The sequence below is a fragment of the Mesoplodon mirus genome (genome assembly GCF_964341445.2).
Source record: "Mesoplodon mirus genome assembly, chromosome: 17".
Classification (NCBI taxonomy): Eukaryota; Metazoa; Chordata; class Mammalia; order Artiodactyla; family Ziphiidae; genus Mesoplodon; species Mesoplodon mirus.
Window position 1 is genome coordinate 68,941,125 of NC_138993.1, and position 27,957 is coordinate 68,969,081.

A 27,957-nucleotide genomic window follows, 5' to 3' on the forward strand; every position below is an offset into this window, starting at 1 on the left:
GAAAGCAAGAGATGAATTTTATGTGAATGCATAATTGGCATGTTTTTTCAGAGCATTATTTATTTTGGAGAGTGACAAAGGAAAAGCTACATTAGTGGCTATAAAGGCACAACATTGGTGATGGCATGGAGACAGGTGGCCTGGGAATGAGCATTTACATCAGAACCTACCCAAAGTCATCCCCAAGGAGCCCTTTAATTATTACCCTCTGAGTCCTCTCTTTAAAAAAGTTTCTGTCTATCAAAATACCTTTATTAAGCAATAAATAATTCAACGCTGTTTCTTTTTCCTTAAAGAAAAGCATATATGAAGAGCCTTCAGAGCATTAGCATTAGGGAAGCAGTGCTGCTGCCTAGAATTCACAAATTTCCAGCTAAAAGTATTAAAGTAGGCATTTTAGTCGGGTAAATGCACAATTCCCTTTAGGTTTCCTGAAGTGTTAAAGAAGGCTGCTGGTCCCATAGTTTCTCCTGAAGAGCCCCACGGGTTAGCATCCCTGGCTGGGAACGACTGTCTTAAAGGGCAAGGAGGCAACTTCAGAAAATAATGGGGAAACAATAAGTAGCATGTTTCTACTTAAGAAGGATACAGTTCCAGCACCATGGATCCTGCAGACTGCGCTTGCCTCAGGGAGCTTCTCCACAGAAGCTCTGGTGCATGGAGCAATCTGATGCAGCATCCGGTCACATTTCTCCCCCTTTATCACTGGCTTAGATGAATAATCTGTGCTCTTTCCTTTAATTTCATCTCTTGGATGTTTTCCTCGTTCACTTCTTCACTTCTTTCTCTTCTCCCATTCTAGTTTCTTCGCTGTACCATTCAGCTTTCTACCATCGTCTCCTATCCCATCTCCCTCCAGGGACATAATCCTTCTCCCAAGCATGAGAACCGACTTTTCCTAATAGCCCCCATTCAGTGTTTCATATTTAACGTCTCCATTTTAGAGGTGGCTCACACTGGTTTCTATTACTTTTGAAAAATGTCTAGGCACCAACATGTATATTTTAACACAACTGTTTTTACCACAATCATAATAAAGTACATTAAGTCTCTAGAGACCTCTCTAAAATGTTCATATGCTGCAAGCACCTTATGTCTGTGTCTAAGGAGGGTCATTGCTCCAGAAGGTCCCTGAGGGAACGGGTGCTTTGGCCAGTGTCTGCCATCAGGTGGAGTGAATGGTAAGCATCTGAGCTCTCAGCTTCTGCCAAAGTCCTAACTCCAGTCCCTCTAATTAGATCATCTGCCTTTTGGATAGTTTTAATGATTGGGTAGCTTAATTCACCTCCATTCCTCAAGAAACTGCCTGTCACATCAATGGTTATTTCATGAATATAATGACATTTCTGTCATCTAAGATATCATTATTTATCAACAAGTAACTAACAGTCTTATGAATGATTCTCCACAGTGGCATGGCTCATGTTTGGCATTTATATGGCTTTAATGTGACTCAGTATAGTGTAGAGGCTGAGTCTGGGCTTTTGGTCCAAATTGCCTGGGTTCAAATCCTAACTCTGCCACTTATTAGCAGTGAGACCTTAGGCAAGTTACTTCTCTGTGCCTTAGTTTCCTCACCTGTAAGATGAAGCTATTAATAATACTTGCATCACATGGTTGCTGGGAAATTTAAATAAATGAAAATACAAAGTACCTGGCACTGAGCCAGTACTCACACAAACGTGACTGTAGCCATAAGACCCTACAGACTAGTTGGTGGGAAGGGTCAAAAATTGAAAAAAAAAGTTTAAACTGAATAAAGACAGACTTTGGAATACAGAGTGCTTTCTGGAACTTGAAACATTAAGAAAATCAACTATTTTTTCACATTTTCCCCATCCTCTTTTCTGGGAATAATAAAAAGAGAGTAAAATCATTTGAATCCTGAAATAAATACCAGCTTTGTAAAGCAAGGACCAAGGTGGTTATACAGCAAGAGATATTTATTGGTTGTGTCTAATTATATAGTTGGTCAATTTCAATTCTGAACTCACTAATTACATATTTCTTCTACAACTAGAAACCATGGGAAGTATTTGCATCCATGGCATAAACAACTTCCCAACCCTCATTTGAAGAACCTAACACTGTTGCCACAAATTGAAAAGATCTGGAAGAAATCATGCCCACCATACCCAGATAACCATTTGCCTGTGTAGCCCCAGGACAGGGAAGAATTTAAACCCTTCCTTGATATGCTCACAGTGGGCATCTTTATATCAAATATGTTTTTTTTTTCTTTATTGACTGCCCTTGGTTAAAAGCATAGGCTTTGGAAATAAACAAGAGTAAAAAAAGGAAATGCTTAAAGTGATTTTCAGATATATAAATAACAACAAAAATTTAAATAGGTTATGTCTTTGTTTTTTAAAAAGTAGACAACTCTATCCAACTTGAAAATTCTAAATGTGTAGGGCTTTCCTAAAATTCCAGATAGGATCTTCCCTGGGATGTTAATAATCCCAACTATTGCAGTGCTGGGGAGGGGGATCCAAGAATATTTATCCAGGCTCCCCCCTTTTATAAATTCTGCTTCTCAAAGGGTCTCTTCTCTTTGACAGAGTCAAATATTCAAGCCAAGTATCTTCCAAGGAACAAAAACTATGAGAATAGCTAATCACACCTGTAATCTTTCTGCCATCAATAACATAATCTTCACACATTTACATTTACATTTTTGGAATATGATTATCAATGCCATAACACCCAATCTATTTTCATATACAACTGGGCACACAGTTGATCAATTATTCTATCCCATTTCGTATAACCACTTGGGGTACGCAGACTAAATTCTCTTTTAATGTCTAGTGGTCAGGCAAGTTTATGCTTAATATTTTTAAGATGAGGATCAAGAGTATTACATATAATTATGCCAAATGGCAATCTGGCCCTGAGGCATTTCATTTCCAAACTACCTTCATTTAATGGCAGAAGGAGAATCTAAATTCAATTTACTATTCTATGTCCATCTTAATTTTACTCAAAGTAATGATATAAAAATATTCCTAGGATAATCATAGAGCAATAAAAATTTCCTTTGTTGATATTAGAGAAGGTTAAACTTAGAAGAAAATTATTTGCCAACTCAGATTGTCTTAATTGATTAAAATCTATCTTTTTTTACTTTGAACCTTGAACTGCTTTAATACTACCTGTAAGCACATGTTTTGCCCTTATTTTCTTTTAATGTCAATTTAAAGAATCCCCCATACATTACTTACTTGTTTAAGCTTCTTTAGATCTTCATCAAGTTCTAAGTTGTCCAAAATAACAGCGACAAACAAACTCAGGAGGATCTATAAAATGGTTAAATAGCAATGAAAAAACCCACATGCCATAAGTATCAAAATATTATATATATGATATAGAATATCTACCTAAAATATATACTTATATAGAATGCATTAAACATGAGTTGTGAATCACTGCATAGGTATTTTAAGATACTTATAGCAAATACATTAAAGGAAATGCATCTGTTAACTGAAATAAACAATATAAAATATTAATTTGCTTTATAAAACTGATTTAAAATGAAAATTAAGAAAACTTTAAAAAAATAACTCAACAATCTTACTTCTAAGACTGTATTCAAAGAAAATAACCTGAAGTACTAATGAAAACCTTTATACACAAAAGTGCTTGAGAGGTTATTTGTAATAATGAAATACTGGAAATAACATCTAACCTTATGTAAATAGCTAATACAGTTATAGAGATCTTTATTGTAAAATTCATGCAGCCATTACAAATCCATTGTGGTAACTAGTCTCCAACATTGTGAGGCACTGGTGTTCACAGTCTTGTGTGTCCCCTTACACATTGAATATGGCTGGTCTGTATAACCAATAGGTTACGGAAAGGATTGTGTGTGACTTATGAGGCTAGGTAGGAAAAGACATTGTGGCTTTCACCTCGCTCCCCCTTGGATCACGCACTCTGCTGGAAGCCAGGTGCTGTGTCCCTATGGAGAGGCCCATGTGGCAATGAGCTGAGGCCTCCTGCCACAGCCATGTGACTGACCCATCTCAGAAGTGGATCTTTCAGCCCTAGTAAAGCCTTCAGGTGACTGAAGCCCCAGCTAACATCTTGACTGCAAACTCATGGGACACTCTGAACTACAGAAACACCCAGCTAAGCCCGTCTCAGATTCCTGAGCTGCAGAATCCACGTGAGATAATAGATGTGTATTGTTGTAAGCTCTTAAGTTGTTCATAATTTGTTCTATAGCAATAGATAACTAATACACTCATGAATTTTAACAGTAGAAAAAATGCTTACAATATTAAATGAGAGTATATATGGTAGAGTGCAAGTAGGTACAAAAGGAAATAACAGAGAAAATGCTAGGAGGAGGTACTTTAGAAATGTTAGCGGTGCCTGCCTTTGTGAAAAAAATGGACTCCCCCTCCCTTTTTTTTTGTATTTCACCATATTTTCCCAAATTAAAAAAAAGGCATATGCTTCATTTGGAATGGGTAAATATGGTAAAAGAAAGAAAACAACAAAAAAGTAGAATTTAAAAAATATTTTAATTTCTAGTCCCCTTTCAACTTTGAATTCTCTAAAGTACCACATTCATTTAATAATCTTTTTCACTCTTAATTTATATTCTTCCTTTTAATTTCCCTCTTAGCAGATTATTCCCATGTGTTACTATTAGACTGTTAAGCACAAAGGTAAGAAAATCGAGGCAATTTAGTCATGACTCTTAAGCACCAGAGAGATCATTATACAGAAGTTAATGGCTAGCTTTTTTCCAAGTTTAATGAGCGTATAACAAGGGGAAAAAAAGCCTCAACTACTATGAAGTTTTGACAATGTTTGGCTCCGGACAATTGCTAACACTCTTCCTGTGAATAGCCACAGCCTTTGGGATCCTACCAGAACTTAAAGAGGATACAGAATGGTCTAGAACAGAGATTTTTTTTCTTTTGTTTAATTTTTTTTTAAAGTGAAGCATAGTTGATTTACAATGTTGTGTTAATTTCTGCTGTACAGCAAAGTAATACACATATATATATATACTTTTTCATTATGGTTTATTACAGGATATTGAATATAGTTCCCTGTGATACAGGAACAATAGTAGGACCTTGTTGTTTATCAATTCTGTGTATAATAGGCGGCATCTGCTGACCCCAAACTCCCCATCCATCCCTCCCCCATACCCCCTCCCTCTTGGCAACCACATGTCTGTTCTCTATTAGACCACCGATTTTTTACTGATGTCACCACGTCCACCACACTGTGCACATCTGGGCACAGATATATTCAGGCTTACTCTAAACCAGACATTATTCTATACAGGACATTTCATAGTTCACTCCAAGTCTAGCCCTTGTCCTGTGACCTTGAGGTTGACCTTGACGTTATCATCAAAAGTACTCTCAGGGTAGGAGTCTCCCTTCTCCTGCTTCCTCTCCCAGACTCAGAGTGGCCACCTGAAGGGCTCCGCTGTGAATCTGAGCTGTCTCATACCACTTCTGTCTCTCCTGGGCACTGGAAGCAGCCCTGGCTCTGTGTCCTAACCTAACAGCCTTTCCTATTTCCACAGGGAAAGGGCCAACACAAATCTAAAAAGAAAAAAATAATTTCCCTGATTAAAAAAGGGAAAGCCACAGTTCCCCTCCCTTTGCTTAGCGCATTTCCTTTGGAAAACTTGTGCTTATAAATTCTGTCCCTTTGAGATGTATACAGATCTTTCTAAAAGCTAAATAAGTCTCATCATTTTACAACCCAGGAAGAGCACCCTGTCTCCCCTCCTCCATGGGAAGTTGGGGATATAACTTAGCCACCTGGACCCATGTTGCAAAACTACCTATTTATCATGGAGATAAGAAAAGTTTTATTTTCCTTCGGGTAAAGGCAATTAGCTATCACAGAGGGCCGCCCCAGTTACCAGGTGAATTTAGGGGGAACTGTATTTAACAAATGATGCCGTCAAGGCTTCTTGCCTGAGGACTACTTGTTTTCATCCTGAGAGAATGGATGTGATATGGGGATGTGTATCAAAGGGTGACACGGCTTTCTGTCTTTGCGGTCACTTTGGTGGATTGCCCGTGATGCCCATCACAGTCTGGTTCAGTGCTATTCAATAATAAAACTGTTTTCTTTCTTGTCTACCTTGGTGGAGGTTTTCTGGATTGTCAGGAGATTTTATTTTTAATTATTTTCCCAACACCAGACAGATGGCAGGCTACTTAACCACAGCAAGGTGATGCTATTCGATTAAATTGGACTCTGTCACTGTGTCAGACACTGCCTGGTCAGGAACATAAATGCAATACCGTGCTCACCGCTACGAAGCTCACAATCGAATTAAGCAGACGTGGGGTGGCAGCCTGGTGGAAAAGAGCAATGTGGTTGGAGACCTTGGCCGGCAAATAGGCTCTGACGGTCACGAGCTACGTGGCAACCACTAGCCCACCGTGAATTTCAGTGCTCTCATTTGTAAAATATAATGGCTAGAATAATAATAGCTTGACAAATTGCAGCTATAGTATTTTTCCATTTAATACTCCCGCAAGAACCCTGGTGTGTGGTATAGTCTATATGAAAATACACAGACGTAAACTTAGATATGCGATGCTAAAACAGTTTTCTTCATATTTTTACATATCAGTTGAATTTAGTTCATACACCCTCCATTTGTGTTGATGGCTGAAAACCAAATCTTGCTACATGAATCCGATTTTGTCCTTTAAAACTCAGTTACATTTGAATAAATGCTCCTTTTCTTTGTAGGTCTGGTTTAAAGTCAAAGATGTGACTGTCATTGGCCTCTGGTCCACTGTGGCCATGTGACTGGTCCTCTGTCCCCCATCAGGGGCAGTGATGGCGCTTATTTGGGGGACGCTGGGCTTTCTCTCTGCTGAACTGATCACCACCTCAGTTCCTGCAGCTCCTGCTAAGATCTCTGGTTCTCGGTGACACCCCTTGTTTTAGTTGCCTGGGGCTGCTGCAACAAATTGCACTAGCTGTATGACTTAAAACAACAGAAGGGGTTCAAGATCATGAGGGTCTGATCCTGAGTCCAGCCAGGTGCCACCAGGACAGCAAGATACCAAGGAGCAGGAGGATTTTGGCAGGAAGGGAGCTGTGAGAAAGTCTTTCCAGGTGGCATGAGGGAAGACAGGGCCTTGGGAGTATGGGGCTAACCAGGGACCTGGTGAGCAGGTGAGTAGGGCCAGAGCATGGGTGCCTGGAAGGAGGCTGGGGGAGACTGACAGGTAGGCCTGGGGGCTGGCAGTTTGCCCAAATGCCACCAAGGGAGGTCGGGAGGTGTGAGAGGGAGGTTGTAATAATCACAGAGTGATGGCATTCTTTTCTTCTCTGTTAAAATTTTCCTTTCACATGTTCTGGTTTTTTATGCAGGTAATGCAGTTAGTTTAAGCTCGCTCATTGAAATAGTAACGGGATAGTGTTAAGTGCAGTTTGACAAAAGTTATTAAATATGTAATGTTTTGTTACCTTAATTTAAAAAACAGTACATTTTATACCTCCCTTTTGGAGGAAAGAGGGAAAAGCTACCCTCAGGGCAGAAGGACAGAGACATAGATGGGGGATTCTAGCTGCACATTCTTTTTCATGGAGATAAGAGTTTGATTTTCATGGTAGAGAGAAGGCAAGCCTCAAAAAGGAAACACTTTGGCTTTGCTGAAGGGGCTTTGCAGGTAGAAAGCCCCTTGTTAACAGCGTCGAGACAAGCTCTTGGGGTGGGTTTTGGTAACAAATTTAAGCACAATATATGAGAAAGTTTAAAGTCTGCTTTAAACTTCATTAAACCTAGGTTCATTCACTATCTGAATGTTCAGCCTTTCCAGCTTAGTTAACATGAAGACGTGATGGCAAAAACAGAAACCGTATTTAAAAATGTGTGTGGAGTTCGAGTTTCCTTGAAACTCTGTGTGGACACGGACGTTTATGGATCCTTGTCACCGTGTTCCTGACGAGTAGGGCCCTGTGCTAAGGTGAGGACTTGGCACTTGGGGTCTGGCTTTGATGTCTCTCTGGAGTGGAAACAGAAGATGCCAGAGAGGCTAGGTCTGCAGCTGATTGCCAGGAGGTGAGAATTACTCGGTAGTTTTTTTCTCAGACTCTAATAAGGTGGCAATAACCACCGTGATAAAGAAACAGAAGTGAAGGGAGGGTGGCAGCTTGGTTTCCATCATATTTAATTTACATTGCCAGTGAGACATTATTTTCCTACAAACCGAGTGCTGTGCGGACTTGGACTTGAGCTTGCAGGCTGACTTGGGTGTCAGCCATTTCTCCCCCCATCCCCCAAATTAATGGGAGTGGGGGACAGATCCTAATCCTGAAAGCAAGAACTATTCCTCAGTCTTCTCAGTGTTGCTTTTTGTTGTTGCTGTTGTTTGTTCTGTTTTTTTTTTTTTTTTTTTTTTTCTTTTTGCGGTATGCGGGCCTCTCACTGTTGTGGCCTCTCCCGTTGCGGAGCACAGGCTCCGGATGCGCAGGCCCAGCGGCCATGGCTCACGGGCCCAGCCGCTCCGCGGCATATGGGATCCTCCCAGACCGGGGCACGAACCCGTATCCCCTGCATCGGCAGGCGGACTCTCAACCACTGCGCCACCAGGGAGGCCCTGTTCTGTTTTTATAGAAAGCTGAGGTAATGCTCGTTAACCTGAACCCGTTATGTTGACGTCTGAGTCTTATTTTCAGCCAATGTCTGCCTACTACCAGTACCATCCGTACTGTGCCAAAAGGCTTTTCATAGCCATTAAATGAGGTTCACAGTTTTATATTAAACGCTACTGATATAACAAAAGAATTTTTACAGGGATTTGTCACATTGAATCACAAGAGCTTCATCATTTGCATGAAACCCTTTTACCTTTACGCTTTGCTGGTTCTAAATTACACAGTCAACCTGTTGTGTGCATTGTTTATCTTTCATAATTTATATAATATTTAAATTTATAATGGGGCATGGAATTCTAAATCACTATTTTTTCTTAAAGATGTAATTTCAGGGGAAAAATGGCTAATGATATATCCTTTCATTTCCTCTTGAGCTTTGTTAAATAAAGCACACATATACTCTCAACACAGCGGTATTTAGTATGTGCAATGCTTTCAAACAAGAAATTCATATTTATATTTTCATGCACTGGCTACTCGCCACTTTTAGCAGATCTATAACACTGCATTATATTAATATGCAACACGTGTATTTGCTCTATCATGCAATATACAATGGATGTAATACATCCACTTCATTATTTTGTGATCAATATTGATACATTATGAATCACCGATTTCAATGAAAAAGTCAAGAATAGCTATTAAAATAGTCCAGGTATCTAATTCTTTATTTTTCTCAGATTACACACCCATTCTCAAGATATTTTTGGCATTGGCAATGCATTTGGTGTGGGACATCAGATCTCTGCAAGCCTGGCAAGTCTCCTTCCTAGAATTTTTATGAATGGGGTAGCTACTGCTTGGTGGGGTGCTGACCTTCCAGCTTAGTGGGTTTCAAACCCAATGTCTCCAGGTTCAATATGGCTCCCGCCACACGTGGCAGGAGGCGTTCAGCCATTGTGATTCCTCACGACCTCTTCTCCTCTAACTCCTCCTCTCACTCCTGAAAAAGCCAGATTCACCTGAGCTAACGTATTTGCTATGTTTAAGTTTGATACCTCTAACCACAGATAATTAACTTGGTTTTCTTCCATTGAACCATAATGCATTTCAATGAAATTCAATAAGTGACTGAAGCAGTGTGTTCCCCAGCATCATTATTTCCTCCAATTTTGTTGTGACACAACCCCTCTGTGCAACACACAAGGGTTTTCTCATTCTCTCTACTGAAGGGAGAGGCTAGGTTAGCATGATTCAGGCTGCTGAAAGTTATGGTGTATTTTCTCAAGAGGGTGGCTTTACTGTCTTAGAATGGGTCTTCTTGATTGAGAATTTCTATCTCTGTAGCTTCCAATCCTGTTCTGCATTCTCTCTAATTCTGCATATAGTCCTGCACCCACCCCATCCATCTTTCCTTTTTCATTTCCATTTCTTTTCTAAAGTTTCTTCTTATTATTTTCTTTTCCTTTTTATATAGCTTAAAGATAGCCCTTTAACTGAAATGTCACCTTTAATCTTAGTTCTTTCTCTACTGTGAACTTTATTAATAATTTCTATTTTTAACATTATTTTCAAGGATATAGTAGAAGCACAGCAGGAATCTGGTCAACACCTCATCATCTTGTGGTCTTCTTTTCCTTTTTACCATTTATAATCACACTCTCCTAAGCTGTCTTGCAGGCGGTAGTTGGAAACAATTTCATTTTTCATATAGGTCAACAAAAAGTCAAGTGTAATCAGAGCAATGTAAAATGGGAAATGCTCATCACAGAGGCACTTTTAAATGAATTCTATAAAATCAAGTTATTTAATTTACACTCTGGAATGCCCATTTTTGTCACCAAAATACGACTATTTTCTGAAAGCTGCTTCTACAGAAGCAAAATCAAGAGATTGCTGTGTTAATGTAAGCACTTCAAAGGTAACAAAAAGACTATACACAATGAGTGCTTAATTACATTTTCTCTCTTTCAGTATTCCCATCCCAGGGCTTTCCTTTGAAACAATAATAAAGGGGAAAACACTGAAAAAATAAAAGAGTCTTTCAACTGCTTGTCTTTATCGTTCTTATCCCCAAATCATTGGCAAAAGTGGGGGAAAAGATGGATTTCATAAGCATTTGGCAAAACTGCAATCGGTCAGGACAGAAATACAGAATATATACCTGGCGAATGAGAGAGACATTTTAAAGGAACAGTAGATAATGGTTATAAATATGCATTTGCTATACACTTAAGCCTGATTTTCATTGTGGGCTGACAAATTGGTGGCCCCAGGGGGCGATGGAATGGCCTGCTGTTTCTTATTCCAGAACAAACTGCAGCCGAACATTTTTTGTTTTTTTCTGCTTGGCACATGCCTGTTTGTCCCTGAGAAGACTCAATCAGGAGCTCCCCAGGTTGTGTGGCACCACCGGCCAGCGTGGATAAAAATCAAATCAGAGCTTGTATATTTATGTGGACCTTTAAAAATTTTTTCCAATTTGGGTTAAAATCCTTTGTAGTATTTTACAAGAAAATAAAAAACTCATACATTTAACAAAAATGCTCCTTTTAAGCTAAATCCAAGCCTAAAGACAGACTTATGGAATAGAGATTTTAACTTCTAAATGTTCAGTTTTGAAGGTTATGCGATGCATATGTAACACAGGCTTATCACCTTCACATTTGTATGTTGGTCCACAAATCATCTCCAGCTGCTTTACTGCCAATATTTTAAGAATTCCAGATCGGGTGGACCTGGAATGATTGGGCAGCAAATGCTTATCATGTGCATCGATCACACAGCAAGCAACAGCTGCCCTCCTGCCTCTTATCACTTGTATCATTAGGTCTTGAATCACAGCTTTTTTTTTTTTTTTTTTTTTTTTTTGCGGTATGCGGGCCTCTCACTGTTGTGGCCTCTCCCGTTGCGGAGCACAGGCTCTGGACGCACAGGCTCAGTGGCCATGGCTCACGGGCCCAGCCGCTCCGCGGCATGTGGGATCCTCCCGGACCGGGGCACGAACCCGTGTCCCCTGCATCGGCAGGCGGACTCTCAACCACTGCGCCACCAGGGAAGCCCGAATCACAGCTTTTATCTGTGTGTTTGTGTTTACTAGTCCAACTTCTTTACTGGTTTAGGTCAGAGAGGACAGAGATCAAGCCCTTTCCCACTATGGCCAGGATGTAGGTTAGTACTTACACATAGGTTAGTACTTATGCAGAGTAGTTGAGATTCAGTAAAACTGTGCTGAATCGAATTAGGCTAACTTGATAGAGCTCATGATAGTGACTGACAGTCTGAGGACATACAGGATAATAAAGCAATTGTCGATAATGTTTAAGCAAAATCTCCAGTGACCTGGGGAAGTGACTTCAGTCCCTAGACTTTTTGGGTAGTACGGAAGTAACACTTTCAGTTTTGAAAATTTAGTTATAGTGTTTTCTTTCACTGAATTAATTACTTCTCATTTAAAAAAATTATTTATAAATTAGAAAATCTAAATTGACCTCTTTGCTTTGTAGATGAAACCAACTACACATCTCAAAGTTTTAAAAATGTCACATAAATCTGGATGAGAAAAATTGATTTGTTTTGTTTAAATAATGCATTTCATCCAACTTATACTAGATATAAACAGTAAGTTGAGATGGGTTAAAGATCTAAAGATGAAAGGCAAAAATTTTAAATAATTATAAGAAGATAGGGGAGAATATTTTTATTACTTCAGGGTGGGAAAGAATTTCTTAAACATGAGTCCAAATTAAATGTTGACCGTAAGTGAAAAACTGATAGTTCTGACCACATCAAAATATAATGTCAAAAGCCATCACAGACAAATTGGAGTAACAAAATATTACCTGAGAGAGGATATTTGCGACATATATAGTAGTTAATGGATAATATCCAGAATCTGTGTAGCACTCCAACAACGAATTTAAGAAAGGCAAACTAGCTTTTAGGAAAAGAGAGGAAGCACACGATTGGGTGAGTCACAAAGAAGACAGCCAATAAACATACTAAGAGGTTCTCCCTTATTAATAACCATGGAAACCCCCAAAACGCAAGTTAAGGCAAAGAGATATCATCATTCAACTCACAAGACTGTCAAAATCTTAAAAGTCTAACAATATCCAGTATACATGAGAATGTAAGAACACAGGAATTCTCAACCACTGCATGTGGGACTGTAAATTAGTGCAGTTTGCCTGTAGAACGGGGGTCTGCAAATTAAAGTTCCAGATAGCAAATACGTTAGGCTTTGAGGGCCAAGAGGCAACACTGAGGATATTGCGTATGGACCTACACAACCATTTAAAATGCACAAACTGGGCTTCCCTGGTGGCGCAGCGGTTAAGAGTCTGCCTGCCAATGCAGGGGACACGGGTTTGAGCCCTGGTCTGGGAAGATCCCACATGCCGCGGAGCAACTAAGCCCATGTGCCACAACTACTGAGCCTGTGCTCCAGAACCTCCGAACCAACACTGCTGAGCCCATGTGCCACAACTACTGAGCCCGCGCTCTGCAGTTCCTGAAGCCCCTGTGCCTAGAGCCCGTGCTCTGCAACAAGAGAAGCCACTGCAATGAAGACCCAACACAGCCAAAAATAAATAAAAATAAATTAAAAAAAATAAAATGCACAAACCATTCTTAGCTCACAAGCTGTAGAAATAAAGCCTGTGGACCAGGTTTGGTGTGTGGGTTTGCAGACCTGTGCAATGGAGCCATTTGGGCAGCATCCAGGATCCTGGATTCTATTGATACTTTCTGGCATATACCCTAAAGAAACTCTCACACAACTGGACACAAAGTACGAACGTATTAGTTGCAACAGTATAAGAGCAAAACATTGGAAAACAACCTAAATATCTACCAGGAAGGGAACTGAGAAGCAAATATGGCATATTCAGTCAACGGACTACTATATCACTCTCTATATTAATGACTGAATTAGCTTTATGTGTATTAAGATGAAAAGATTTCAAAAACAATACTTGGTTAAAAACTCAACTGAGAATATATGTAGAGTTTGATCCTATTTATTCTGAAAATTGCTACTCCTAATGATTTGTAAGGAGGGAAACACATGATGAAAGGTAAGCTGGCCTCAGCATGGAGTAGGGTCATAACAGCAGGAGAAGTGTGCACACCAGGCATCTCCCATCTCCCCCAGGATGCCCATCAGTGCACTGGAGCAGCACTCTCAAACTGAAAAATAATATTGATCTTAAAAACTAAGGGTATAAAATGTCTGTAGGTGATAACCTTAAATTAAAAACATTCTATATTTTTAATGGATACATATATGTGTGGGAAACTACTGTAATCCATTGATTTTAAGGTGCACATTTATCTTCACATTTTAACAATATGAAATTGGGACGCACCTTACAATCTATGCGTATAGTTTAACTGCTGTTTTTTTTTGTTAATGTTACACAAAATATGAGTCTTTTCAGAGTTGACAGTATGTTAAATTTAGTAAAATATGATTTAAAAACTGGAAGACAGATTCGTATCCAATTCATCATAGTCACTGTCTGGGAGAAGGGGCGTGGGGAAAGATGAAAAGAGAGACGGACTTGGGCATAAGTGATACTTTAAACTGATCAATAATACTTTACTTCTATAAGTTAAAAACATTGGAAATAACAATAACATTTTAGCATTTATTAATATATAGCTTGAAATGCTCATATTGTCTTATTTAAACTTGAAGGAACTCAGTGTTGGTGAGAGTTACGATCATCCTCTTACACCATGGCTAAAACATCCTCAAAAATACAAGTTCACCTCACATGTACATGGCAACCTTGGAAAGTAGGTGTGTTGGGCCTTATTATTCTCACTTTCAGATATAACACAACACAGAGATCAGAGAAGTGGTCTGATTCTCCCAAAGTCACATCTAGGGACCAGCAGAGAGAGATCCTGAATCCAGGTTTTTGGACCTCAAGTCTGTAGTCTTGTACTCCACCATATTTACCAGACTGCCCTCATTGACATGTAGACTTTTCAATTCTCAACTGCTTTACAGATTTGAAAAAATTATGATCAAAAGAACAAACGATTTCAATTGTCAGCTTTAGAACTACTTTTTGAAAATCACAATGAAAAAATTACTGTACAATGAGAGTTTTGGGCAGACACTTAAATCAGTAGAATGAAGGTGTGTAATTAGATATGGGTTTTCAAGCTGTGCTCTGTAAATTCCTGAAGGCTCAAGTGAATCTCAGCAGTCCTTGCAAGTGCTTCAGTGTTCCAAAATCAATGCCATGTTTTTGGCCTAATAAGGAAAATTCAGAATGCCCAAGAAGTCTATTACCAGATTTAATATTTTATTTCATTATATTAGTGATCCCTGTAGAAATCCACTTGAAAAAAATTACTTTGCTAAATCATTTACTAGGCTAGATCATTTTTCTTCCTGCTTACATATTGTGTTAGTCTCTGACTTAAGAATCAAACCTTTCAGTGTGAAAAATCTGCAGTGGGGAGCGCAGAAGATTACATTGTTTTAAAAGAACAACAATTAGACAGACTATTCCCATACGTAGATGATTTCAACCATCTATCCTGCATTTAACCCATGATCAATAGTCTCCAAGGTATTCCATAGTCTTAAACACATAGTAGGTGCTTAATAAACATTAGTTGAATTCATGAATAAATGAATGAATAAGTGAATGACACAGATTAGACGTCCTGTCAGGGAGGATGCAAAGACCTTAGGGCCAAGTGCCTGCCAACACCAGTGCAGCCAGATTCATCTTTAGAAGCCAGACCTCCATTCCCACTGCTCAGTGTTCTTTCCTTTTGTGAATATTTTTAAAGTCACCCCATGTAAAAAATGCCAAAACTATTTCTACGTGATTCCACTATTTGAGCCCAGGACCTTCCGCCACATAACAATGTATCCTCATAGACCTTTTGATGGACGTGTTATCATTTTGAAGGTCTCTGCCTATAGCAAATGTGACCTCTAGTTTAACGCATGTAGTTTCTCCAGCACTTATTTGATTCATAGACATTTAGATTTGGAAGGGACCTTAGAGGTTGTATGTAATTTGCTTTATCTTAGTGACTTGGGCAGAGGTTTGATTTGCTGCAGACATTTTCAGTGACAATGACAAGCTTCAGAATCTAGGGAAGCAGCAATAAATAGTTGCAAGACCCCGGGCTTTGAGACCAGGCAGACTTGGGAATGTTCTGGCTCTAACATTTACACTCTTTGTGACACTGGGCAAATTAACTCCTCAGTTTCATCATCTGTAATGTGGGAATGTGACCTAACTTTGTTGTTCCAGATATTAGGAATAAAATTATAAAGAATTTTGCCACCCAATAAAGAGTAGCAGTTTTTATTTCCTGTGTTCCTGATGAAGGGTAACATTCTGGGTCCTTACCTTGGAACTCTTAGCATAATATTAGAGATTAAATTTGGTTCTTAAATATGTACAAATTTATTATATGGAGATGTACATTTGGCATTAGAAAGACCTAAGAATTACATCCCTTAGTATGTCATCGGACATATTTCATAACTTTTTCCTTTCTTTTTAATAGAAATACATCGAAGAGAAAAGTCTGTGTGACAGAGGAAAATTTTTCCTGGATTTTGGTATTCAGTTTTTATCACGCTTTTTACAATATTTGCAGCCATGTGTTTTATTTTTCCCCATGTGTTTCTTTTAGTCATACAAAGTGTAGTAACACTGAGCTAGTTTCTAACTGACTGCACCCTGATGTCTCCAGCTTCTGTTTTCAGTTTCATTATAGCTGTGAGGAGGATGCAGTGAAACTGAAGAGAGTGTCTCTGTATGATAAAAAAAAATAATAATGTAGTTCTGGTTTGATCCTTAGATCGCTGAGGGTTTGAATGCCTAGAGATGGATAAGTCAGTACATGGATGTGGGATGTCCATTTTGTTTTATCTTGTTTTCCCTCATGTAAACCACTTGACCTTGATGGAGACAACTTCTTACTTAGATCTGAAATCTAGTTCCTCAAGTAGTTCTTTGACTCATATACATTTAGAATGGAAGGGACCTCATCCAACGGGACTACTCTACCTTGGTTCTCTGGTTCTGATTCTGAAATTGACAATAGGCCAAAAATCTGTTGATGTTCATCCCGTTATGAATTGTAAGACATAATTGAAAAGAAATGCTAAACTCACCAGAGTGGCGAAGAGGTGATACAGAATGAAATAGATGGCGACCACTGGTGCCCACATGTGTCCCACAGCATTTAGCGTTTGGTCCATGACGTCAACCCATCCTTCCTGGGTAAGGATCTGGAACATGGACATAAATGCCTACAGAGGAAAAGAATGGAAGTATTAAACACTAGCCTTGGGCTTACATGCAACTTAGAATTAGTATATGGTGTTGAGGACTTTGATTTCAATGTTATTGATTCAGCAGGGAAAGAACAGCCTTCATTCGACAGACAGGAAAGGGCTAAGAACAAAGATTCTAAAAGCCTGATATCTAGCTATTCAATGTGGAAAACTAAAATAATTACTCTGAATTAAAATTAGCTTTGTTGGTGGTAAATACTGCTGATCAAGTCAGAACAAAATTCAGGAACCTTTGTTTATTGCCTTTCTTGTTTTTCCCTTTTAGCAAGCTAACTAACATTTCCAACGGATTACTGTATTTTTTTTTTTTGCTGTTAAGCACAACTTATTTTTATAGTGAATTACAGTTGATTGTCTAAAGGCAAATGAGAATAATAACATTAATTTTACTTTTATAGTATCCATCTATCAAATTATTTCAGTTATATTAAAAACATGAGACTCTTTAAAAAAGAAATTTTTCTAAATGATATGGCCATGCTAAGCAACTTAATAAAGATGATCACATTTTTCCTGATTCAAAAAAAATTTTTCAAGACAGAGTCAAGACCATGGAAGAAACCCCAAGATCAAAAATAAAATAAAATAAATAAAATAATTAAAACTAGAGCATTCCAACAAGAGCCAGCCTAGCTAAAAGACTCATTCTCTCTCTGCAAAGATCTTTGGTTAGTTTCATTCCTACATGTTTTTCTCATTAAATATATATATCCATCATTGACTCATATATCTTGTACACACTAGTGGTCAATAAATGTTTCTTAATGAGAACCTATGATGACGCTGGGGAAAGATGACAATTGGAATCTAGTGACTCTAAAAAAATCTTTACAGACTTTAGTATAATGGAAGACATAACTTGAATTCTCACATATTGGGATTCCAGGAAATAAGGTCCAGGATAATACAAAGATGGACTGAGCCCAAGATAAAAGCTCTGTTACACTGATAGTATCTTAGAGGCAACATGGATCCTAAAGGTAACCTAACCTGACTCATTCCTTTTGAAGGTAAGACTGTCAAAGTCTTTTTTTAAAATTTTATTGAAGTATGGTTGATTTACAATGTTGTGTTTAATTTCTGCTGCACGTGAATATAGTTCCCTGTGCTATACAGTAGGACCTTGTTGTTTCTCCATTCTATATATAATAGTTTACATCTGCTAATCCTGAACTCCCAATCCATCCCTCCCTTACCCCTCTCCCTCTTGGCAACCACAAGTTTGTTCTCTATATTTGTGAGTCTGTTTTTGTTTCATAGACATGTTCATTTGTGTTGTAGTTTAATTAATTAATTAATTAATTATTCTTTAATTGGCGTATAATTGCTTTACAATGTTGTGTTAGTTTCTGCCGCACAGCAAAGTGAATCAGCCATACGCGTACACACATTCCCTCCCTCTTGGACCTCCCTCCCCTCCGCCACCGTCCCACCCACTAGGCCATCACAGACCACCAGGCTGAGCTCCCTGCGCTATACAGCAGGTTCCCACTAGCTATCTATTTTACACATGGTAGTGTATTTCTGTCAAACCTAATCTCCCAGTTCATCCTACCCTCCCCTTCCCCCACTGCGTCCACACATCTGTTCTCTATGTCTGCCTTAGATTCCACATATAAATGATATCAGGGCCTCCCTGGTGGCGCAGTGGTTGAGAGTCCGTCTGCCGATGCAGGGGATACGGGTTCGTGCCCCGGTCTGGGAGGATCCCATATGCCGCGGAGCGGCTGGGCCCGTGAGCCATGGCCGCTGGGCCTGCGCATCCGGAGCCTGTGCTCCGCAACGGGAGAGGCCACAACAGTGAGAGGCCCGCGTACCGAAAAAAAAAAAAAAAAAATGATATCATATGGTATTTGTCTTTCACTTATTTACTTTGCTTAGTATGATAATCTCTAGGTCCATCCATGTTGCTGCACATGCAAAGCCTTCATTTTTAACTTTCTCACCTAGATCTTTTATTCCCTCTAATATAGTGTCAGAGAGTGATCCCAGAATCTCACGCCCATTATCAGAGTCCTGTTTCAATTTGTCAGCTAGATTTTCTTCTCTATGTTTTGCTGTCTCAGTATGAGGAGAGGGGTTTGCAGGGAGAGAAGTATTAGCTGAGGCCATGGGCAGCGATGCTTGTAATATCAGACTTCAGATATTTCCCACTGTGGGTAGATTCTGGAAATCTTTATTGCTGCCAGCCCGTCAGTCACCAGGTGTTCACTTCCTCTAATTCACCGGCTTCCTTCCCGCATCACTAGCACTCCGGTGACTCCAGGTGAGGGCAAAGACACGTTGATTCTGCTGGTCTTGGTCCTCTGGGGACCAGGAGAGGACAGCTGCGTCTCTCCCATCACTCTCTCCTTGGGGCTCCTGTTCCCTCCTGGTTTCTGTTTTCTTCTTTTCTCTTCATCCTTTCACTATGCTGAATTTTTGTTTATCATGGGAGATTCCTAGTTTTCAGAAATTATGATCATTTTGCTTTCACTCTCAAGCCTTCTTCCCAGCTGGGAAAATAAAAATGGTGCAACCTACAAGTTTATGTTGCCTCTGGTAAAATGGGGTGCATCAATCACATCTACACCTGTGGGAGATTCTTGATGCCTTTTCCAGGGCTCTGAACATCCCCACGGCCTGAGGCTCTCAAATTGAGGGAGATGAGAACATATTTTACGATTTGCTTTTCCAATGTAATTTCTTCTCAACTTCTGGAAAACAGGCTTCAGGTATGAGCCTGGAGTGTGCATCCTCTCTGATTCTCTCTCTCTCTCTTCCTCCCTCCATCTTTCCTACTAGCTGCTATTCAAAGATAATGGTATGAAATTGTGGCCTTTTCTTTGTGTGGTTACTGCTGATATAATTTTTTCCAGGCCGATAATTAATTGTTTTATTTGTTTCTGTAGGTTTTCGGGACGGAAGGTCTGTGATTTTTGCTATTTTGCCCCCAAAGTCCAATCCTACAGATGTAAATAGGGGTAAAGACCTCATTTACAAGTGCTTTTTCTTTTTTGTGTCTAATGACATAATCACATATTAAACACCCCTATGCAGGTCAGGCTCTGTTCACGCTGCAGGTGCCTGGCTGCAGCTAATTGAATCGGGGATGAGCAGTTAACCTGAGAATGGCCCAGCTGCACAGGACGTGATCTGGAACAAACAACTCTGCCCCAGCAGGGAAGAACAAAATCAATCAAAAACATCTCTAATGGACTGTCATACAGAGTGAAGGAAGTCAGAAAGAGAAAAACAAATGCCATATGCTAACACACATATATGGAATCTAAAAAAAAATGGTTCTGAAGAACATAGGGGCAGGACAGGAATGAAGACGCAGACATAGAGAACGGACTTGAGGATACGGGGAGGGGGAAGGGTAAGCTGGGACAAAGTGAGAGAGTGGCATGGACATATATACACTACCAAATGTAAAATAGATAGCTAGTGGGAAGCAGCCGCAGAGCACAGGGAGACCAGCTCGGTGCTTTGTGACCACCTACCTAGAGGGGTGGGATAGGGAGGGTGGGAGGGAGATGCAAGAGGGAGGAGATATGGGGATATATGTATATGTATAGCTGATTCACTTTGTTATACAGCAGAAACTAACACACCATTGTAAAGCAATTATACTCAAATAAAGGTGCTAAATAAATAAATAAATAGGGATAAGGAAAAGAAAGCCAGAGATTATTATGAAAATATCTGAGTCTACTTTCAACAACCTCCATGGCTCTTACCCTAATTTATTATACAATACAACAAACACTATACTTTTAAAAATCTTTCAGATGTTCTAAAGATTCTAAGATAAGTATAGATGCTACTTCCCTGAAGATGTTACAAGAGGGACACACTCCTTAATATAAAAGAATAAAGCAAAATTATAAAGCAGAAACTAACACACCATTGTAAAGCAATTATACTCCAATAAAGATGTTTAAAAAAATCTCTAATGAATTTCAAGTGGAAGCTACAGTGAAAAATCACACTGTTAGCAGTAGGACCTGGAGGTGAATGAATAAATGGAGACTGGCTATGCAGTCTGGTAGGAGCAAGAAGGGGTCATGACAAAGTCAGAGCTGTAATTATAAGCACATTGATATTCCAAGGAAGGAACATCTCTGAATGAACAGAAGTGGGAAAGAAATGCACTGACTGAAGAGACTGCAGTGATGTCCCCGGAATGGAGAAGGAAGGTTTTGAAAATCATTAGCCTGATGAGTACCTCTTTCTAATCATAGTGTGATGTATTCCCTGGGTATGTGGGAGCAAAGCAAAGGGCGCGAACCAGGCTAGAGGGTGAAAGCCATAAGACCAGAGTGTGAGGAAGTGAGCTGTTCCAGGGATGACGCAGGAGAAAACACATCTAAGAGCAGAGAACAAGGTCTTGGATCACTGGAGGTTCTAAGCGCCTCACTGTAGGGCCACTCAATTCACCACCAGCCCTTCTCAGGATCTTTTGCTGGCTTGTCCTCAATTTCCGAATCTCTAAAGGTTGCAGAGCCTCGGGGCTTGGTCCTCAGACCTCTTTCTTGTCTCTTAACACTCACTAGCTGGTTGATCTCATCCATTATAATGCCTCTAAATAGGGTCCACGTACTGATGACACCCACATCTGTATATCCAGCCCTACATCCAGAATCAACTCCATATCTCCACTTGGGTGTCTGTCTAACAGGGATCTCAAACATTAATGTCCCAAATCGAAGTCCTCATGCCCTGCTCCCTAAACCTGCTCTTCCTACACTTCCTCCCGTCTTGGAAAATGACAAATCCATTCTTCAAGTTCCTCAGGCCAATGACCTCACAGACATCTCTCTGGTCCTCCTCATTTCCTCACATCCTACGTCCAATCTGCCAGGAAACCCTGCTAAAGCCACCCTTGGTTCAGGTCTCAGTTCCACGTTTATCCCCAATATTCCTTAATATTCCTACCAAAGCATCTAACATTGTAGTTTCCCTCTTAGTGGCCTTATGTTTTGGGGCTGTACTTTCCTGCCATAAACTGAGATTGGGAGACTTGAATAAAAATAAGATCATCAAAATGGGGAGGAAGGAGAATAAACAAGCATTTTTACAGCTTCTCTTCTGTTCCAGCTAGCACCCCTTAAACATGGATCCCAGGTGGGGTGAACAGCCTCCTTGGGATCACGCTTCCACCAGGGCCGTCGAGGGCCCACACCGTAGGGTTGGCTGGTTCCTCAATGACAGGACATCCTTCTCTCTCTCTCAAGGCCCCATTTCGGACGCCAAATCTCTTTCTGATAGATCTTCTTAGAGTTGGGTGAAAGCAAAGCAAGGGTATTCTCCTATGTTGAAATAACAGGCTGAAAGTTCTTGTCTGAACCTTGTAAGGTAGTTCTTAGCCTTTAAAAAATATATATCACGGATGCGCTTTGATGACTTGATGACCCAAAGCATGTTTTGGTTTTTAGTATGTGTGGATATCAATTTAGGTTAAGAAAATTACATATTTTAAAAAGTAGGTGAGTAGGGCTTCCCTGGTAGCGCAGTGGTTGAGAGTCCGCCTGCCAATGCAGGGGACATGGGTTCGTGCCCCGGTCCGGGAAGATCCCACATGCCGCGGAACGGCTGGGCCCGTGAGCCATGGCCGCTGAGCCTGCGCGTCCGGAGCCTGTGCTCCGCAACGGGAGGGGCCACAACAATGAGAGGCCCGCGTACCGCAAAAAAAAAAAAAGTAGGTGAGTAAACATCTAGGTTTTCATTAACAGAGAGAGAGCAGAATATGCAGTATGATTCTACTTGTAATATACATATCTAGATTTTGTGTGCATAAAAGTGCTTGAAAGCCTATACAGTCAACTTGGAACTCTGAGGACTGGAATGGGAAGGACTGAGGAACTAGGGAAGGGGGTAAATATTCTTGTTTTTCAACTTTTTAAAGTAACAGCTTTGTTGAGATATGGTTTATAGACCATAAAATTCACCTTTTGAAGGAGTCAATTGAGTGGTTTTGTTTTTTCACAGTTGTGCAACATCACTACTGCCTACGAACTTTTTCATCATCCCCCCAAACTATGTATCCATAGCGGTCACTCCCCATCCTTCCGTCCTCCAGCCTTCAGCAACCAATAATACGCTTTCTGTGCCCATGGGTCTGTCTACTGTGAACATGTTCTATAAATGGAATCATATAATATGAGGTCAGGGTTCATCCATGCTGTAGTCTGTATCAGCACTTCGTTCCCTTTTATTGCCAAATTATGTTTCATTAGATGGATATACCACATTTTATCTACTCATCAGTTGATGGATATTTGGGTTGTTTCCACTTTTTGGCTATTATAAAGAATGCTCCTACGAACATTCGTGTATGGGTTTTTGGTGGACATAAAAATTACCTTATACTTAATGTATGTTTTTTACTGTGTATTAAAACATATGTAAAACATATATTTACTTTAAAAATATAGACATTAAAAATTTTTAAATGTGGTGAAGAATACAACTCAGGTCATTGACAGACAACTTTCATTTTACTATATAATTTGCATCTATCTTATCTATCTTTAGCTGGTTTCCAGAACTCTTTCACTACAAAAGATGTGCCTTCAAAATGAAATGCATTTGATAACTTATATAGTAGCTCAACCTTTTTATTGAGGGTGTCCCTGTTGTGTCTTACTACCAGTCAGCTGTAAAACAGAAGATTTGCCTTGATGGTATTCACTGAGTACAAAAGTGACACCTCCAGTTTTAATTGCCTTAATTATTCACCTACTCAATCTCCTTGCTTCTTCTTTTCCCATTCAAATAGGAATAAAATGTAGAGGAGTTTTTTTATCTTCTGAAAAACCCACTGATCTCACAATCCTTTAGTATTTCGCTGTACAGTTTCATTTAAAACTTATTCAACTATTCAAAGTTCTAACAATATTTAAAATGACATCAATACATAGCAAATTTTGGACCTACCTAATGTTGGAGTTAAATTTCTGAAAAGTACACTGGTTGGCAAAATCATGACCAACAAGATCAAGGTCTTATGGAGAATTAGGGGTTGGGAAAATCCAATAAAAATGACATTACATGCATTTAAAAACCTACAGTAAATAAAAGCTCTAAGAGGCACCACTTACCGTGGCTAAACTAAGGTGTCCATAAATACAAATACTGTGGATTTGAAATCTGGAGTAAAACCATAGTGCTGTAATGTTAAAGCCATTGGCAACAGCCATTTCTTTACTTCAAATTTCTCCCTGTCTGGTTTAGATGGAATTTCATGGCCTATCAATTCAAATACACTCTTCTCAGTTCTCCAGACTCCATCTTCCTTTTTTGCCAAACTCAGGAAACATGCCAACTCCTAGGTGAATCTAACTCTTCATGTCTGCACCTCTCCAGCCCCTCCACTGGTTCCATATGGAGACGGGCTCCCTTCCACCCTGGCCTCCAAAGAGACCTCAACACTGCCCAGCAAACCTCAGCCAGGAGCTTTTCAAGACTTCTCATCTGATCTAACCTCACCCACTGCATCTCTGCCTTCACTCTCAAGAGATGCCCTTCCCAGAAGGCAGAGCCAAAGGAAAGCAGTTTAAAATAGAGGCTGAATGAGCCGAGGATAAAGACGCTGGCCCTCTGCGAGTTGTAGGGCAGGGACGTAAAGAACCAAGGGTTCAGCTCTGCTGTCACAGGGCCTGAGTTTGCGGTTAAATCGCTGACTGGCTTAGCGGCTCTGGGTAAAAGCACGCGGCCAGCCTGACACCAATCTTCCTCAAATGTGCCATCACATTATCACTCTCTGAAGACTGTTTTAAGAATCAAAATAAAGCACGTGTGAATACTTTATTATAAACATTAAAGGGCTATACAGATAACAGTTGGTTTTTTGTTTGTTTTTTTGGCTGCGCTGTGTGGCTTGTGGGATCTGGTTCCCTGACCAGGAATAGAACCCGTCCCTCCTGTAGTGGAAGTATGGAGCCCTAACCACTGGACCACCAGGGAATTCCCAAATAATATTTTAAATAGTGATTTAAAAATCTGTCCCAAGGAAAAACAACTTCAATTACACTAGTTAAAATTTCAGAATTCTTGTATAGTTCTTACGACTTGAACTTTTTACATCATATACAGTGTGATTCCATTTTTGTAAAGCTCAAAATAATATATGATAAATTATATTTTTAAGAAGGTATTTCCTTCAGATACATGAAAGTGTGACAGTGCTTTTTTTTGGGGGGGGGGTACACGGGCCGCTCACTGTTGTGGCCTCTCCCGCTGCAGAGCACAGGCTCCGGATGCGCAGGCTCAGCAGCCATGGCTCACGGGCCCAGCCGCTCCGCGGCATGTGGGATCTTCCCGGACCGGGGCACGAACCCATGTCCCCTGCATCGGCAGGCGGACTCTCAACCACTGCGCCACCAGGGAAGCCCGTGACGGTGCTTTTTATGGCATCATTTTAGTTCATCTTTGAACTAAGTGATTCCTAAGATATCTTCTAGCTATAGGTGTCTACTGTTCTATGCTCTCAATTGGTACTGGCGGTCAATTGGAAAACTTTGTTTTTATACTTTCTGGTCTATTTTCCTTGACTATACTTTCACTATAAAAACTATAGAATAAGGTTACACTAAATGCTTTGATACTAATAGATACTATAAATTGACTTTTAGTGAGTGCTGTCAAGGATAAGAGAATTTATTGAATAAACAGTAAAAATCGTGGTGTTAGCAAGTGGACTGAAAGTAGGGGCTAAATAAAATACGAGCTGTACGTGCTCTAAGCCATCACATATACTGGAATCTTAAAACGCAATGGAAGACTGACTGAAACTTGTTGTAGGGCCTGGAGGGTTGTGAAGAGTTTAGTGACTTCTATGTGACAAAGTTTTTGGAGCTATCTCTCTCCATATACGAGCTCTTTTGAAATTTGAGATCTGTTGAAATCAACTACCCTTGTTAACAGAAGTGAAACATTAAAATATTAGTTTCTCTGTAAAGTGATTGTGCCTTATTCCTTGTGATTTAGAAAGAAATAAAGTTGAAACTGGTGGTTTCAATTAATTCTGTGACTGCCTTTTATGTTGGCAAGAAAGACCGAGCAGTTCTTTGCTTTTATTTTTTTTTTCAAAATGAACCCACATTATTTATTTTGTTTTTATAATTCCTAAGATATGCTTATTGCCAAGCATTCCATTTAAATGAGTAAAAAGAGAGAGAGGGGAGAAAAGCTTGTTTACTGGTCACATTTTAGACTACTATGGAAAAGTCTTGCTGAATCTAGACTAATGTAATTGGCCTTAAATGTCAAAATGAGCTTGAATGTAATTAGAAGCAAAGCGGAAATCAAAATGTTATGCCTATTCCAGCAGCAAATTACTTTAAGTAGAGTCTACACTTAAATATAATTTCAAGAGTAAAAGGAAAGATGGCAGAAGCTCATTTGCAAAAACTAGTGAATCTTTTTCTAGTTATGAAAGTGAGTGTAGGTATATCTGATCATCTCTTTTCTTATGCATGGCCGTGCTTGGGTTAACTTCTACATATAACACCATAAATGACCATGTAGGCCAAACCATAGATTTGTACAGTCTCCTAGGATTCTTTCAGGGTGAGATTTAAGAACATGAGGAGAGACACTGAGCCATGACTAGCATTTATACAGTGCTTTGCAGCCCCCAAAGCAGTTCATTGTCCATTATTTAGAGTAATTTCAGCAATAATCTTGTGTTAGTTACTGTACATTTTGCAGATGGGTAACTGAAGTACAGAAGCCCTAAATGACTGATCCAGGTTGGCAGGTAGCAAGTGATGTTTCTGGGTCTCTAGGCTGGAATCTGTTGATTTCAAATTCCTGCTGTCCTTTTGGATATTACAGGTAACAAGACGTCTTAAGATCTAGTAATTGCTGATCTCCTTTCCTTATCTAAATTACTAAAACAAACAATGCTCTAGTCTAAATAATATTTAAAATTGTTACCTCCTTTGTCTAGCACGGTACTGAGTACATATCTGAAACTCTGTATTATGCTCAAGTGGTTAATAAAAATTAGATATCTCCAGTATTTTTATGCTTTGCTAAATAAGCTTCACTTGTTACCATTTTTCCAAATGAAAAAGACACAACCTTTTCAATTTCATGAGAATCTAAAATTACAAACTGTCTTTTAATAATAAAAATATTTTAATAATTTAAGACTTAAACGTTAAAGTTCCTATATTAGAACATTTATCTTAAGGAAAAAAGATCGAGATAAACTGAATGAACTTACATTTTCCCCCTAACAATCTTTCTTGCAGAGCATGATATTTTTAGTTGAAAGGTATACTTCCCACCGATTATGTTAAAATAATTTTGAAATGCAACCATCTAGCTGACAGAACAAACAGCTGTGAAAATGAGACCTGGAGATTTATGCAAATAGGAGACTTCTGAATTAATTTTCCTCATAGAACAGACTGTCAAGTTCCTTGAAGTATTTATGCCCTATTTCTTAATTAGCGATTTTGCTAATGTCAAGTCATATTAAATTTTCATAATGTAAATGATGCATTTCACTGGCAAATATGTGCTATAAAATTGCAGATGAAAGTTAATATTTTACTTTGGGTGCAACAGAGATTTAGTAACATATACAAAAGAGCCAGTGCTCCTAAGAACACAGATGTACGTCTTACTGTGAAATAAAACTGAGGATTTATTCAGAAGACTTTTGTAACTAAAATACCACCGAGTCTACACAGGAAATTTCCCAGTGTTTTTTTACTATCCACTTGTAGAACTATGCCCAAGAACAAGGTTTTCCTATTTGGCTTCAAATAGAAAGCAGCATCAGTCAGGAAATGCTTATATTTTTGCATACTAAAAAAGCCCCCACTTTGGAAATGGTTTGCCTATTTTTTGCTCTCTTTTAATGGGCTTTGAGTTCTCATTTCTCTTCAATCTACGTTCACAGATAAGAAGCTTCACTGCAAATTATATATATATATATATATATTTTTTTTTTTTTCTTTTTGCGGTATGCGGGCCTCTCACTGTTGTGGCCTCTCCCGTTGCGG

The 27,957-nt window shown here is 39.4% G+C and overlaps 1 protein-coding gene across 1 annotated transcript in view; it reads right to left on the reverse strand.

The window, feature by feature from the left end:
* NALCN (sodium leak channel, non-selective) overlaps positions 1-27,957 on the reverse strand; it is a 261,887-nt gene that overhangs the window by 103,685 nt on the left and 130,245 nt on the right. The window contains exons 14-15 of the mRNA XM_082602462.1: positions 16,772-16,909; positions 3,225-3,299 (exon numbers count right to left, since the gene is read on the reverse strand). Of these exons, the coding sequence (XP_082458588.1) occupies positions 3,225-3,299; positions 16,772-16,909 (213 nt within the window). The remainder of the gene's footprint in view (positions 1-3,224; positions 3,300-16,771; positions 16,910-27,957) is intronic.